Genomic DNA, 15,752 nt, shown 5'->3' on the forward strand with positions numbered 1-15,752 from the left:
CCTTCGGCTCAGGGCGTGATCCTGGCATTGTGGGATCGAGCCCCACATCAGGCTCCTCTGCTATGAGCCTGCTTCTTCCTCTCCCACTCCCCCTGCTTGTGTTCCCTCCCTCGCTGGCTGTCTCCATCTCTGTCGAATAAATAAATTTTAAAAAAATTAAAAAAAAAAAAAGATTCTCTCTCTTTCCCTCTGCCTCTCCCCTTCACACACTCATCCTATCTCTCTCTCAAAAAAAAAAAAGAATAGTCAAACACTTAACATTGAAAATACTCAATAATAAATATTTGTTTGATAATTGTATATTTTAAAAGATCACACACAAAATGAAAAGGACTCAGAAAATCAGCAACAAAAAGTCTAATGGTCCAATGAATCAAGATTAAGTATTGGACTATTTTTAAAACTAGAAAATTGAGACATGTTATAATTGTCAAAAAGTATATAAGCATTTAAAAATATGGAAAAAATTACACAAAGCAGTATGTGAAAGGAGATGAAAAATAGGGCTAAAACTTATTAAGCTACTCTTATAAGCTTAGCTTACAGGCTAGTCTTTTTATGAGGTAGGCACTTGATTTACAGTATTTGTGTGGGTGTGTGAGTGCACACATGCACACACACACACACACACACATACACATATATATATATATAACAATACATAACAATATAACAATAACCTAGGAAGGAATCACTATTATCATTATTCAGATGTAGAAATTGAACCTAAAATTGTCCAGTCTTCCATGGCTTCTTATAACACAGCTGGGGTATAAACAAGCCCACCTGCATCTTAGATCAACTAAGAAAATAAGCACTTTCTCCCATCTCTAGAAGATATAATTCTTAAATTGTATCAGAAAAAAACTTAGTTTATATAAAGAAGAAAAACAGAAAGTTACTTCTTGATATGTGTCAAATCCAGATAGATATGACATAAAAACAGTAAGAATAAACCACAATGTTTCCAATGTTTTAAGCATTCACCTGCTTTCCAGACCAGACTAAGTAAGGACAGTCCCAAATAATCTAAGTAACCCGATTAGATTTATGCCTTTATAATTCTAGGTGATCTACAGCAGCTACCTGTAGGACTTATGTTTCAAACACTAGTTTTAGCATGAATCAATGAAACTGTACAAGAATTGTACAAAAAAAGTTAGTTGACCTTAAAAAATGTTCAAATAAGATTCGGGACAAATTACTGTCATTTTACACTTGGAGTTTTAGGGGTAGAGTAAGGGACAGGAGAAAGCAAGTACTGTTTTATTCCACACCTGGTGGTTCACTTTAATGCTTTTCTTCCCACCAACACACTTGTTAGAAAGTTATTGAGAAAATTCCAAAAACCAAAATTCTCAAACATTCTAATTATCAATAAAGCTGAGAGACAAGACAGCAGAAATGGCTAAGGAAAATACAAAATGGGACATAAGACATACCTGATATACACCGTCAAGTTGAGGTTTTCCATAAAGGCTGGAGAGACTCTCTGCTCGCATGAGATACTCTGCTGTTCTTCTCTTCACAGCTTCTCGCCGGGTAGGGCTTGACTCTCCTAAAAGGAGAAAACAAAGCCACGACATGTGAAAAATAAACAAACTTTCTTTTATCCAATCTGAAGATTACCTTCCTTTTACCCAGTTCACCACTTGTTCACATTTCTAACTAAAAAGAGGAGAGATTCAAAATTGGAACAGACATCAAATTTATTAGTATTAGAAGGTCTAAATATTACCACCATAAATTTGATTTATCCAAATTCGGAAATTTTCCTATTTAAATATAGAGAGAGCACCTGACACCTTTTATAGGAGGCATTGATATATAAGAAATATAGTATAAAAAGCTCCACAGACAGAAGACTAGCCTAGTCCAGGCAGTATGCAATTGTCCAATTCAACAAATTGGGACTAAATGCAGTAGATGTGGAGTAAAAGCCATGACATGGATTTGATATGCTCTAAAAGTACCACCAAACTGGAGAATAAAATTATTTAGGGAACTCTGAATTCACTCTGATTTTTGTAAGCTTCATGGTTTTTTCATTAACAACAAATTGTCACCCACCTTATGACTGAAAATAAGAATGTAATTGAAATGTATGTTAACCAACTGGAATTAAAATAAAAACTTTTTAAATAGAGAAAAAGAAGAATGTAATTGAAATCCCTGTAATATACAATTATATGAAGATGAACAAATCATTGACCCTGTCTGGCTCTGTTTCTCTAAACAAAAGGTATCCAAAGAACTTAAGACCTTGAAAAAGAGGTGGTCCAGCCCATGAAAGAAGTACTGGGCTCTCTCCTCTCTAGAGTGGAAAGATCCTAAGCTTCTACCCATTTTATATATTTGACTGTGATACAACATTTCATTTGAAGAAAGGATTCCATGACTGAAAGTTAAAAAGTTTGAAAACCACTGTATTTTTTGATCTCTAAGGCCCCTTTCATAAATAATATTCCATACATTCATGACTCGTTTTTCTCAAAGCACTTCATACACAGTACTTTTTTTATAATTCACCCTATGCATCTTCTGAATGAAATTAACCAAAATGCAAGTATCAAACAATGGAAAGTGCCCTTGATTACATTCTGGAAACCATGGTTATCTAAATTCTGGCTCTGCCTCTCACTAGTCATGTGACCAATGATAAATCACCTCAACTCTCTGACCCTCCTCCTCATTCTCTAAATATATACTTCAAATGACTACAGAGATTAAAGGAGACTATACATAAAAGACACCACAACAAAGACAGCTGTATACAGGAAGCACTAAATTGTAAAGGTTTTCAATCTTGGGATTCTCTCTAAACCAAATCCTACAAAATAACATTGCTGTGTTGCTGAAGTGAACTGAACTGAATTATAATAAAGCAGGCATTTCCCCCCGCCCCAAAAGACTACTAGTAGAAAAACCTTATTTCTGCCTTAGAATCACATCTTCTATTTCTTCTGGGGAATGGCCCTTTCTTCTCCCCTTCGTAGTCCTCCACCTCTCCCCTACCACTTCACCCCTTAACAAGGCACAGTGTGAATGAAAACTGCATTCGTGTTTCTGATCTCTGACCCTCTGCCCCTTACTAGTCAGTCAAGGGTGAGCCCTCTGTCACAAGCTGGGCACAAGCTGGGCCAATGACAGAAGCCCACTCTCTTGGCCACAGTTGGAGAAGGGAGGAACTGGCCCAACACAAACTGGGCCAATCATTCCCTCTCTGCTATTGATGCTGGAAACAAGAGGACTGGAACTGCCAGCAGCCTTAGTTTCTGCCAAGGTGCAAAGAACCAATCAGAAAGAAGGAATTTAACAGAGAGAAGTAGTTATGAGAGACCAAAAAAAAAAAAAAAAAAAAAAAAGGAATCCTGGTGTGACTGCGGTCCCAGATTTCAGCGGAAGCTACATTCCTGCCATTCTTTGACTACTGTAGCTTAAAGGTGGATTTTCTCACATGCAAACTGAAGAATCGCAACTGAATAGAGCCCTCAAAGGAAAAGAGCAACCAAATTGGGATTGCAATTTTGCTTAAAAAAAAAAAAAAAACAACCAAAAACCATCCTTTCACACCTTTTACATTACTATTTCATCTCTTCTCTCCTTTATGAGTAACTCAAAAATGTAACTAGTCTTGGGGGCGGGGAGAATCTCTATTGCTTCTTAACCATGAACAGTCTACATTTATTACCTCTCCAACTCCCCAAACTTCAATTAAAATTAAAATATCAATGATTCCTGCCTCTGCCCTTAAAATTCACTGAGTTTCTAAACGCAAGCTTTTATTTTTATACAATGTATCTGTGAAAGTTACCTAAGTAATTGAAAGATGTTGTGAAGGTAAAGTGTGCCACATAAATAAGACTATTTCTACACATTACTTGTCCTTTAGTTTTGAGTTTACTGTTCACGGATTCTGCTACTTCCATTATCAGGAGCACCGGTCACTGCAGGTTCTACCTCAATCCCCCATTTAAAATTTCTGATTCAGCATAGGCTAAACTGTAATAGAAACTATGGCAATTTAGTTTTTTAACTCAGTGTGATCACAAGCTTTAACACAACTTCAAAATCTGCTTTATTCACAAAAATTAATTTGTCTCAATTTGAAATTTAAAACTGCTAAGACTATGAAGCACCTTAATTCAAGCTAGAGTTAAAACCACAGTTTGTAATCAAATCATTGTTTTTTAAACTTTTGGTATCTCTGCTGCTTTCTAGGCAGTCTCCATAGTAACAGAGAAACAAGTACCGGAAGCCAGCAGTTGAAATGGACTCCTGCTGCTGACAGTGGTTCTGCTTCCATGGAAACAACAATGAAGTGATGGAATACTGGAAGGCTTTTTAAACGTAACCTTAAATATACATACTATGACTCCTTCCCTACCAGCCCCTTAATAAAAGTAGGTCACAACCACTGCTGATCAACAGTAGCAGCCAAGGATGAAAATCACCTCTTGCAGATTTCTACTGCTGGAAACTTACTGAGGTTTGTGAAGTACTAGGAAGAAAAGATTAATCTATGGATTTCCAGAATAATTTTAACTGATCAAATTATTGGTAAATATGACTTTAACAGATATTAACTGATTAAAAATTTTCCATCGACTCCACTTCTTCTTAATCTTCATGTTAAGACACACACAGAGCCCATAATGGTTATTTTTCAAGGAAAACTAGGTTATCTGGAATTCAACTTTTAATCCCATATTGGGTGATGTAGCCATTATTTCTTCAGTATTATATCCAGGTAGACATTTAATAAATGCTTTTAAAAATGGGTACATATTTTACATTCCATCTAAAGATAAACCAGTACCTTCATTAAGTTTCTCTACATTTCTGTTAATAATTTGGATACAGTAAGAATATCCACTGGGCTCTAGCATTCAAAAGAAAAAACCTATTCCCATTATTTACTAAGATTTATGTCAAAAAGTTCCACTGTATGTACCAGAAAAAAAATGTCTTATGTATATTGCGTCAACCTTATCAATTTCTGATCAGGAGAGAGGATGGATATAGGGTGATTAAAGAATATGATCTGTGAAAGAATAGGGTGTAGCTGTCGAGAAATGAGGAGAAAGTCAAAGTTGTCCCTGAAATTCTTAGAAACACTGCACTGCCCATCCTGCATGTCTCAGAGCACCAACTCTGACTTAAGTTTCCAAGTTTTATAGAAGGCACAATCTGTAGATAACGGAATCATGAAATTCTAATTTATTCACCTCTTGGCACTCCATTATATTAAATCCTGTTTATAAGAGATACATTACCTTCCTTATTCAACTAAGGAACTTAAGGCTCAGGGATGTGGAATGTCTTTCTCAGCTGAAAAGTTAATCTAAGTACTAAACTGAAACCAGGTCTTATGATACCATGCTTAAGGTGATTGAATTTGAAGTGCATTATGCTGTTACTGAGTAGAACAAGAAAAAAAGAGAGCATGGGACAATTATGAGTGAGTATGGAACAAAGAGGAAGAGAAAATAATCGTTAAGAGTTGAGACGGGAGCCTATCAGACAAGATAGCAGAGTACAACTGGAGAGAAAGAGACTGAAGACGACAGAGAAGGACACAGGAAAATTAGAGCTACAAAGAGGTATAAATTTCACACTGTGTGAAAGAGAATGGGCCTTCCTGAGGAAAAGTGGTCTTTCAAAACATCCTTGTTAATCAAGGCTTTCTTTGGAAAACACGGGACTTTTCTCATTTACCCATAAAAAAACCCAAAAAGGCATTTTTATTCACAGAACTAGTGAAAATCAGTTTCACAAACTAGAAAAAGTAGTTCTTCCAATTCTGTTATTCTACCCATAGCCACCAAAAAGAATATAGCTAATGCCTTATCATTGGCTCAACTAAAGAAAAGCAATGCTGATGGAAAAACTAACAATGTTAGATTACTTGAAAGACAGTATGTCTACATCTGTATTTTATGCAAAATTTTAAGGGATTTTTAAGAGTATTTTGACTATAGCTGATTTTTGCTATATGCACGGAATTTAATCCCCACATAAGACTCTACTTAGGCACATCTTATATTCTTATCTCTATTTCTCTACTCCAACAAACACTCTCCAATAGCCCCTCTTCCACTGTATTCTTGGTCAAACATGCCAGGTTTTTAGTTTTTTTTTTTTAAGATTTTATTATTTGACAGAGAGAGAGACAGCCAGCGAGAGGGAACACAGGCAGGGGGAGTGGGAGAGGAAGAAGCAGGCTCCCAGTGGAGGAGCCTGATGTGGGGCTCGATCCCAGAACGCCAGGATCATGCCCTGAGCCAAAGGCAGACACTTAACAACTGAGCCACCCAGGCGCCCCTGACATGCCCAGTTTTAAACTCAGATTTACCACATTAGAAAGAACATTCAAATCAATGTGGGTTTGAGGGAATGAGTTTTTGTTTATTGGTGCTTCCTTTTTTTTTTTTTAATAACAACTTTAGTAACATAAAAAAATATGTCTGCTTGAGGTGGCCTTGGTGGTTACAGTTGCTTTTTTTTTTTTAGTGCTGATTTACTATAGTTAATGGGTTTTTTTGTTCTTTTCAGGTATAATTTCTGACTAATGCTAAGTGTTCTGACAACAAAAGGCAACCTTGAGAAAAACAGTAATTTATGGTTTTACTTATCTACCACAACTGGGGCCATCAGCCTCTCCACATAGAACAAACTCTGGTCAGTCAGGTAATCTGCTTCCCATTTGCATTTAACCAAACCCATATTAATGTCTTTTCAAAAGCAAGTGTTATGTGAGCCCCAGAAGTTCAAAAAGTCACCAAAGAATAGTAAAAGCAAAAGTCATAATAATATTCATGCCCAGGTATTGCCTCAATTATGACTGCCTTCAATGCTGTTTAGTTCAATGCCTATCAGTTAATACTGAATGAAAACTAACACATCATTAAATCAGATGCCTACAGAGACAATCTTCTCTTAGATTTAATAATTTTTTTCCTGCTCCCTAACCCATTTTTTTGTTTTGCAATTTTAAAGGGGAGTACCCAAAACATCAATTATTCAATCCTTTCATTAAGAACATTGCTTGGCCAGTCTCTTTGTGACACTAAACTCTTGTCCAGATAGACAGATACATACATTGATACATAATCAATCCCCTAAGTGTCCCTTATACTATAATCAATGGCTTCTAAAAGATCAAGATAGAAAGTTTAAAAAGAACTATAAATATATCGAAGGAAAAAGGAATGAAGAATTAAAACCTAGGAGCTAAAACTTTGCCTTCTGAGATGGAATAAAGATAAGAGAAAATATGGAAAAGAAACTCCACATAAACTAAGAATTGTTTTATCTGCTATACTAGTAAATATGAGAAGTCCCCCAACCCCCACAAAGGCTTTTGCTCATTTCTTTTACGCTATGAGACATCTTTAGATGTAGCAAATCCATGGAAGGCTCTAAAGTCCAACAACTGGTTTCTTGATGTCATGATATTGGATCACATATTTTCCTTTGAGATGATGTAAAGTGATAATTACTGACTATATGCAGTTAATTCTTCTGAATCTTAAAGGTTTTACAGACTCCTTTAATGCATCCCCACCTTAAAATTAAACTGACTTAGTGTATACCAGAATTAGAACAGACTCCATTCCATCTCCAGATTTACTTAACATGAAGATACGTATCTCCACATTTAAACAATTCAAAGAATGCGTCAAGCAATACACCCACAGTATATCACATTTGAAGCCCATGTCGGGATAACAAAGAAAATCCTCCCCAGGAAGTAAGTAAGCCACCAAAGTGAAAAAGTTCTCCACAACCACATATTCTGCTGCTCCTATCATCTTCAGAAAGAAAGATGCCTAATAGTTACTGAGCATCTATTATGTTCCAGACACAGTTATCTCTCAATGTTTACAGTCATTTCAGTGTTGTCACAGAAACATCACATATAGAAGACCCTCCATAAATTTTAATAAATGAATGGAAAAGCGAATGATTTTGCACCAATACTACATGGTCTGATAACAATACTATCATGCCTAGAGATGCTCCAATTAACTCTTCCTATAACTTAGTGCCTTTCTTGAACTTAGTTAAGATAAATGCATTTTAGAAAATGTCTATATAATTATTGTCTTTATCTTCTGTGTAGGTGAAATCGTAAGAGAGGAATATGGAGGAACACAGCATAGAAGTGGTATGGTTGAACTAAAAGGACAATCTACATTTTTTATTTAGTTTTATGAAAAACTGTCATGACAGCATCAATGAGGGAAACACAAGCATAGATATGCTACTTAATTGTAAACCACTGTGTAAAACAGAATGAAGTCTATGAACTTTTTCTTGTTTGACAATTACAATTTTGGAAAATCTGTTTCTTAACAGTTTGTAAGAGTACAATATGCCTGTACAATGATCTGGTTATTTTTCAGATGAAATACACTTTGAGATCACTAATGGCAACACATTAAGCTTATGAGAAAAAGCAGGTTTACGGTCTTAATACTTCCTAAAAGAGAATAAACTCAACTTCTGTGTAATTTACACAAGGCTCAATGTTTAATTATTAAGACTGACTTAAGCTATAAGTTATATAAAACTACGTAATAATGATTGACTCCACAAAGTGCCTAATACCTCCTAGTACTGAAGCAGCAGTAGGTTCCATTTAGGGTTTTTTAGTTTGGTTTGGTTCACTTGAAAATACTCATAGATATCTATATTTCTTCTGAGCAGAATTAAGGCTTTTTCCAGTAATCACAGGAATTAAATCAACCCTCTCATTTTAATGTTTTTAAGCTGTGTTGCTAAAGATATAAAAATGTGGGGATACTGATGACCGAGACCACTAGTAAAAAACCCTTCGAGAATCCTCATCTCTCTCTCTGCTTTTGCAATCGAGCAGCTGTGCCTCACAGAGATTCACATGAATGAAAATATTTAGACGAGAAACCACCCACTTAGTTTATTTTCCATACGACTTTCCTGTAATTATTTTGTAAACTGTTCACACAACAATACATAAAAACATCTGCAAAAACAGGTAATTAATGTGTCAAGCCAAACTAATGCATTTTTTATGGTGTCCATGCTTCGTCAACTGTAATTATAACTCTTTTTTAAGCAAATGATGATGTGTTTGTTGCAATGTGCAAGTGGTTATTTTAGATGCTCTGTTTACTGTTCATACAATCTGAATATAAAACTCCACAGCTACTTTACCCTACATCAATGTTTTACCTAGCTTTTTTTTTTTTTTTTGTAGAAGCAGGAATGTGGTTCTCTTTTCCAAGCTATAATTTCCAGTAAACATTTTTGTCATTAAAACGTGAAACTCTCAACATAAAACTTGACACCAAAATAACCAACAATTCAAGAAACATCTGACAGAAAACGATTCACCCAGACTTTCTTCCTGCAGTTGTAAACCTATGGGAAATACAGCATGTTAAGCCCATCAGCTGCAGGAAACCAAGCGCCCTGAACATCAGAAGTTTAGAAGGCTCCTTATAGGTTTTTAATGTATAATATCTATTCCATCTAGACCCATCAGACACATATATCTTTGACATGAGACGAACAAATGAAGAACCAAAACCTCAAAATATATTGTTTCATACTCATACACTTTGATTCTAACTACATAAAAGGTAATCATCATTATTATTACTATTACTATTATGCATGAACTAATATCGCATACCAATAATCATCCTCAGATGGATATTCCTGAAGGCCCAAGACTTCTGGTCTCCAAAGCTAATAAAATCTAAAATGAAGAAAGCAGCACAACCCTTTAATATTTTTGTAAGGTTCTTCCTCTTTTTAAAAAAGGCAATTTTTATTAGAACATCTATGATGATTACCTGTAATACAGAGAAACCCTGATAATAAAGAATTCTCAGGAAACAGTTTTTCTGTTTGTTTATTTTCACAAACAGTTTTAGAAATAGTGTAGAATTAACCCTTCTGGGTCCAAACTTATGTAACTCCTCATTTTGATACAAATATTTCTAAGTGAGCTATTCCGTTCTTCCCTTGAATATTAGCTATTGAGGTATGCTAAAAGTACCTGTCTATCCCCATCTTGCTCCCAATAAGAACACGAGCAAAGTATTACAGCAAATCAAATAACAGTTTCCCAGCTCCCAAGCTTTAATTTTAGGTTAAACGCTTGTTTTGCAGAATTTTGGGTTGGGTCTGATCAAAACAGAACAGAGCTCCCATTCCAAGGATGCTAGAATAGGAAAGACATGACTAAGACTGGGTAAGGGAATAGGACAGAAGCTTATTTATTAAAGCTAGAAACCAAACTCAAGGTCAGACAATCAAGAAGTCTCAACACTGAGTTCCACTACTTCTATTGATACTACAAATATAATAATTGTAATAATAAATACAATTAATGCAGGTTGCCTGGGTGGCTCAGTCAGTGGAGCATCCGACTCTTGGTTTCGGCTAGGATCATGATCTTGCAGTCATGGGATCAAGCTCCACACTGGGTTCTGCCCCTGGCAGTCTGCTTCAGAGTCTCTCTCCCTCTTCCTCTCCCTTTGCTCCTCACCCCACACACATGCTTTCTCTTTCTAAAATAAATAAGCAAAATCTTTTTTAAAAATACAATTAATGCCATTTCAAACAGCTGAATTCAACACGCTGTCAAACCTTTGGGACACATATACTAATGTCTGTGCAGAGTACTGATATACCAGACAGAAGATATTTTAAACCTATTTGGTATTTTCAAGAGCTACTTTCATGCATCCTCGCTGTTTACTATACATACTTTGGGATTCAACTTATTTATCACCTCCTGCAAAAACTTTCCCTATAAGCCTTCTCCTTCTCTCTGGTCAAGTGCCCATTTATATGTATTTATAGAATCATTCTCATTCAAAATATTTATAGAGAATTTCCTATGTAACAGGCACTGTGCTAGAAAATACAATAAATAAAATACCTTGCCTTCAAGGATATTACAAGTAAATAAAGAGATATTCATTAAGTAACTGCACAAATTATTATTTCATTGTAAATATGATAAATACTTGAAGCAAAACAGTGCCCAATGACAGCAAAGTTCAGGAAGTCTATTCTGGTGTGAACAGAGGTGAGAAAATGTTCCCTTGAGGAAATGTCACTGAAACTGAGACCTCATGAACGAGAAGGAACTATCAACTGAAAAAGTACAGTAAAGCACTCAAAAAGACCCCAGCTTATGTGAAAGTTCGAACACGGGAAGGGCCGTGGTGCCTTCTAAGAGGTAAAAAAGGGCTACTGTGGCTAAAAAGAATAAGTGAATAGGACTGGTTCAATATGAGCCTGGAGAGAAAGGCAGAAGCCAAATCATTCATAGCCTAATAGACCATAATATCTTTGGATTTTATCCTCAAAGCAATGAGTTTAGTGCAAGAAAGTGACATGATGAGAGTCTATTTTCAAAAGGTCAGTTAGGCTATCGGTAGAGACAGAATGGTTTAGAATCAAGAAAGAAAGACAATCATCAAATATTTTTTAACAAAAACATAAAAACTAACAAAATTATATAGAAATTCTGGAATTAAAAATTACTCAACAGCATAATGAGCTGACAGAAAAAAAGAATCAGCAAATTTTAAGATACATGAGTAAATATTACCCACTCTGAATAAAATTAAACAATAAAAAAGGGAGGGGGGACCAGACTAAGACAGCTGTTGATACCATCAAGCACACCAACATATACATAAATGCAGTTCATGAAACAGAAAAGGGGGGAAAAGGGCAGAAAAAGGCAAAAAACTTCCCAAATTGATGCACATTTATCTACATATCCAAGAAGATCACCAAATACCAAGACTACAACACCAAGAAGGATAAACTCAAAAAGATCCACATCTAAACACATAATAGCCAAACTATCAAAAGCCAAAACAGAAAATCTTAAAAGAAGCAAAAGATAAACTCAGATTTTCTCCAAACTGATTTAAAGGATAGGTCCATTTAAACAATAATTATAAGACTACAGTGTAGAGCTTATATAAAAATGTAACATATATGATAATACTAGCAAAAAGATGTAAGAAGGGAAGAGAGCTATACTGAAGTGAAGTTACCTATATATTACTAGAATTCTGGTAATTTTACTCTGAAGTACAATATTTTAAGTTAAAGCACTTATTACCTTAATCTTCAGAAAAACCACTACGGAAAATAAAAAACTCAAAATGATACAGTCTACAAAAAAAAGAGAGAGAATAAATGGTACACTAGAAAAAAATATGTACTTACCACACAAGAAGGCAGTAAAAAACAAAAAAGGATAGGAGACATATAGAAAATAGCAAAATGGCAAGCATAAATCCAACCACATTATTAAATACAATAAATGTATATGGATTAAACACACCAATCAAAAAGCAGAGATTATAAAGCTAGATTTTTTTTTTAAAGATCCAACTGTAGCCTGTCTATAGGAAACACACTTTGATTCAAAGAAACTAACAGATTGAAAGTAAATAGCTTTACTAATACCCAATAAAATAGATTTTAAGAAAAACAGATGTCACTAGGGACAAAAACAGAAACTTCATAATGTCAAAAGTTAAATTAATCAGAAAGATAAACTGTTATAAACATGCATGCATCTAATAACAGTCCTAAAACAGAAGCAAAAACGGACAAAAATAAAAGGAGAATTTCAAGCTGAGTGAAAATGTAAGCAACACAATTAAAATTTCTGAGATGTAGCAAAAGCACTACTTAGAAGGACTTATAGCTTTAAAGACCTATGTTGAAAAGATCTCAAATCAATAACCTAAGCTTCCACCCCTTAAGATGAAACAAATCTAAACAACGAAGAGGAAACTACACAAAAAGAATGCAGAGGAAGAAGGAGAACCCGATTAAATAGAAAATTTAGAAAGAGAAAAACAAATGAAATCAAAAGTTGGTTTTTTGAAAAGATGAAATTGATATTTATCTAGACCAACTAAAAAAAAAAAAAACCCAAAGACACCACAATCAAAAATAATGAACATATCCATCACTCTCAATAAACAATTCTTTTTTTTTAAGATTTTATTTATTTGAGAGAGAGAGCACGGGGGCGGGGGGGGGGGAGTCAGAGGGAGAAGCAGACTCCCCGCTGAGCAGGGAGCCCAATGCAGGACTCGATCCCAGAACCCTGGGATCATGACCTGAACCAAAGGCAGATGCTTAACTGACTGAGCCACCCAGGCACCTCCCGCTTTTTATTTTAAGTAGGCTCTATACCCAATGTGGGGCTTGAACTCACAACCCCAAGATCAAGAGTCACATGCTCTACCGACTCAGCCAGCCAGGGACCCTACAATTAACAATTCTTTATTTTGCCTTCATTTTTGAAATATATTTTCACTGGGTACAGAATTCACTTGACAGAATTTTTCTCTACATACATTAAAGGTGTTAATCAACAGTCTTCTTGTTTGCATTGTTTCTGACAAGAAATCTGACATCATTCTCATCTTTGTTCTTCTATCTGTGTCTGCCTGCTTTTAAGATTTTCTCTTTAACACTGGTTTTGAGAAATTTGATTAGAATGTGCCTGGGTATAGGCTTTCATGTTTCTTATGCCTGGCATTGTTGAGTTCCTTGGTCCTGTAGAATATCTGCATCAAATTTGGAAAGCATTTTTCAGGCATTATTCACTCAAATAATATTCAGTCTCCTTCTTGCCCTCCCCTCTTCAGGGGCTCCAATTACATGAAGAAAACTGTTCTATAGCCTACTGATGTTATATTAATTTTTTTGCTTGATTTTTTCATCTTTATTTCATTTTGGATAGTATCTATTGCTATGTCCTCCACTTGATTAATCCTTTCTTCTAAAATATCTAATCTGCCATTATTTTTCATTTCCCATACTGTAGCTCTCATCTCCAGAAGTTCAATTGGGTCTTTTGTAAATCTTCCCTTGCTCTACTTAACTTTACATAATGAATACATTTCTACTAAGTTTTAAAGTCGTCATCCTTTCATTTTAACATCTGTGTCAATTCTGGGTGGGTTCTGAATGACAGATTTTTTCCCTCACTATGGGTCATATTTTTCCTGTTTCTTTGAATAAATGGTAATTTTTTATTAGATGCCAGCCATTGTGATTTTCCCTTATTAGGTGGTAGATATCTTCTTATTCCTACAAATATTAAGCTTTGTTCTAGAATACAGTTATGATTCTTAGAAGCAGCTTGATCCTTTTGGGTCTTGTTTCTGAGATTTGTTAGGGTGGGTCTGAAGCAAACTATTATTCCACAATCATGGTGTAAGACTCTTGAATATTCCACCTAATGCCACATGAAAGAGATTTTCAAGACCACCTGTTAGGAAGAGACACATTCCCAGCCCTGTGTGAGCACCCAGAATGTCTCCCCTAATCCTTTCAGTGGATCTTTCTCTCACCTTGAATAGTTTCTCCACAGCTAGGCACTAATCACTACTCCATTAAGTATTCCAGGGGACACTGCAAATCTCTGAACAGCCATCTCCTTTCTAGATAAAACACCAGACATTAGGCAACGATCCTGCAAGCTCCAACTGTGAACTCTGCTTTGGTCTTGCTGGATTCAGCCCCATCTCCTCAATCTGCAGGTTTTGCCACAATTCATCTGCCTTCCTTCTTCCTAAGCCACACCTGGAAACTCAAGACAGTAAGCTGGGCAATCTTAAGACTCACCTTATCTGTTTCATGTCTCTCAAAAACCACTGTCCTTCACTGTCTAATGTCCAGTGCCTTGAAAACCACTGTTATATTACTTTGTCTGGTTTTTTAGTTTCTTCAGGAAGGAGAGTAAATACAGTCCCTATAGCCCATCTTGGCCAACAGTAGAAATCCTAGTGTTTTTGTTTGTTTTGTTTTGTTTTAATCCCCTTCACCTATTTCACTCATCCCCCTATCCACCCTCCTCTCTGTAACCATCTGTTTGGTCACTATATTAAGAGTCTGTTTTTTGGTTTGTCTCTTTTTTTTCCTTTGTTCATTTGTTTTATTTCTTAAATTCCACATATGAGTAAGTGGAAGTCTAGTTTTAATGTGGCTACTGGAAATTTTTTAATTACATATGTGTGTCACGTTTTATTTCTATAATACAGTGTTATTTTACACAGTCACTGAAATTATATAATGTTGAAATCCCCAAGAAAGTAGCGTAAGGAGGCTAAGAAGGCTGACAACCAAATCCCAATAAACTTCTACATTTAAAGGTCAAGTGGGGAAGAAGGAGCTGGCAAAGTAGACTTAAAAAGGTTAACCTAAGAATTAAAAACTAAGAAAAGCATGGTGTCATTGGAATAACAGGCAATTTAGGAAAGCAGAGGTTGTATGAAACAGTTAACTAAAGATTGTATATATGTAAGTTAATGAAAGAACATAAAGAATAAGAAACGTTACTGAGAGTCCAGTTAAGATTAGTAACAATGAATTCAGTTTAGTTACCAATCTGTCCAGAGTGTGTGGTTTCTTCCAACAGCACTCAGCTGCCCAGCTGTCTGCCTCTGTAAGCCAGAAATCATGGAAACATGGATACTCCAAAAACAAATGGATAAATTAATCCAGGGCTGGAGTTCTGCCAGGTAAATGTGATAAAAGATCAGAAGGGAGATTAAGGTATCTGCCAAGACTTTTTGAAATGATGGATCATGAAAACTAAGATAAATAGAGAAATGGAAGATAGCTGAGAGATGCTAAAGAGAAAAATGGAGGAAAGTACAAAATAATGGAACTTTTTAAATTGTTTATTTACCACTCTTTCCCCCCTC

At 35.5% G+C, this 15,752-nt stretch overlaps 1 protein-coding gene across 5 annotated transcripts in view; it reads right to left on the reverse strand.

Annotated features, from left to right (window-relative positions):
- Positions 1 to 15,752, reverse strand: part of RPS6KC1 (ribosomal protein S6 kinase C1) — a 179,233-nt gene that overhangs the window by 85,453 nt on the left and 78,028 nt on the right. For all 5 annotated transcript variants that reach the window (XM_040636338.1, XM_040636337.1, XM_040636339.1 and 2 more), the window contains one exon: positions 1,443 to 1,558. In XM_040636338.1, the coding sequence (XP_040492272.1) occupies positions 1,443 to 1,558 (116 nt within the window). The remainder of the gene's footprint in view (positions 1 to 1,442; positions 1,559 to 15,752) is intronic.

Source organism: Ursus maritimus, unplaced genomic scaffold (assembly GCF_017311325.1).
Source record: "Ursus maritimus isolate PB19 unplaced genomic scaffold, ASM1731132v1 scaffold_2, whole genome shotgun sequence".
NCBI classification, from domain to species: domain Eukaryota; kingdom Metazoa; phylum Chordata; class Mammalia; order Carnivora; family Ursidae; genus Ursus; species Ursus maritimus.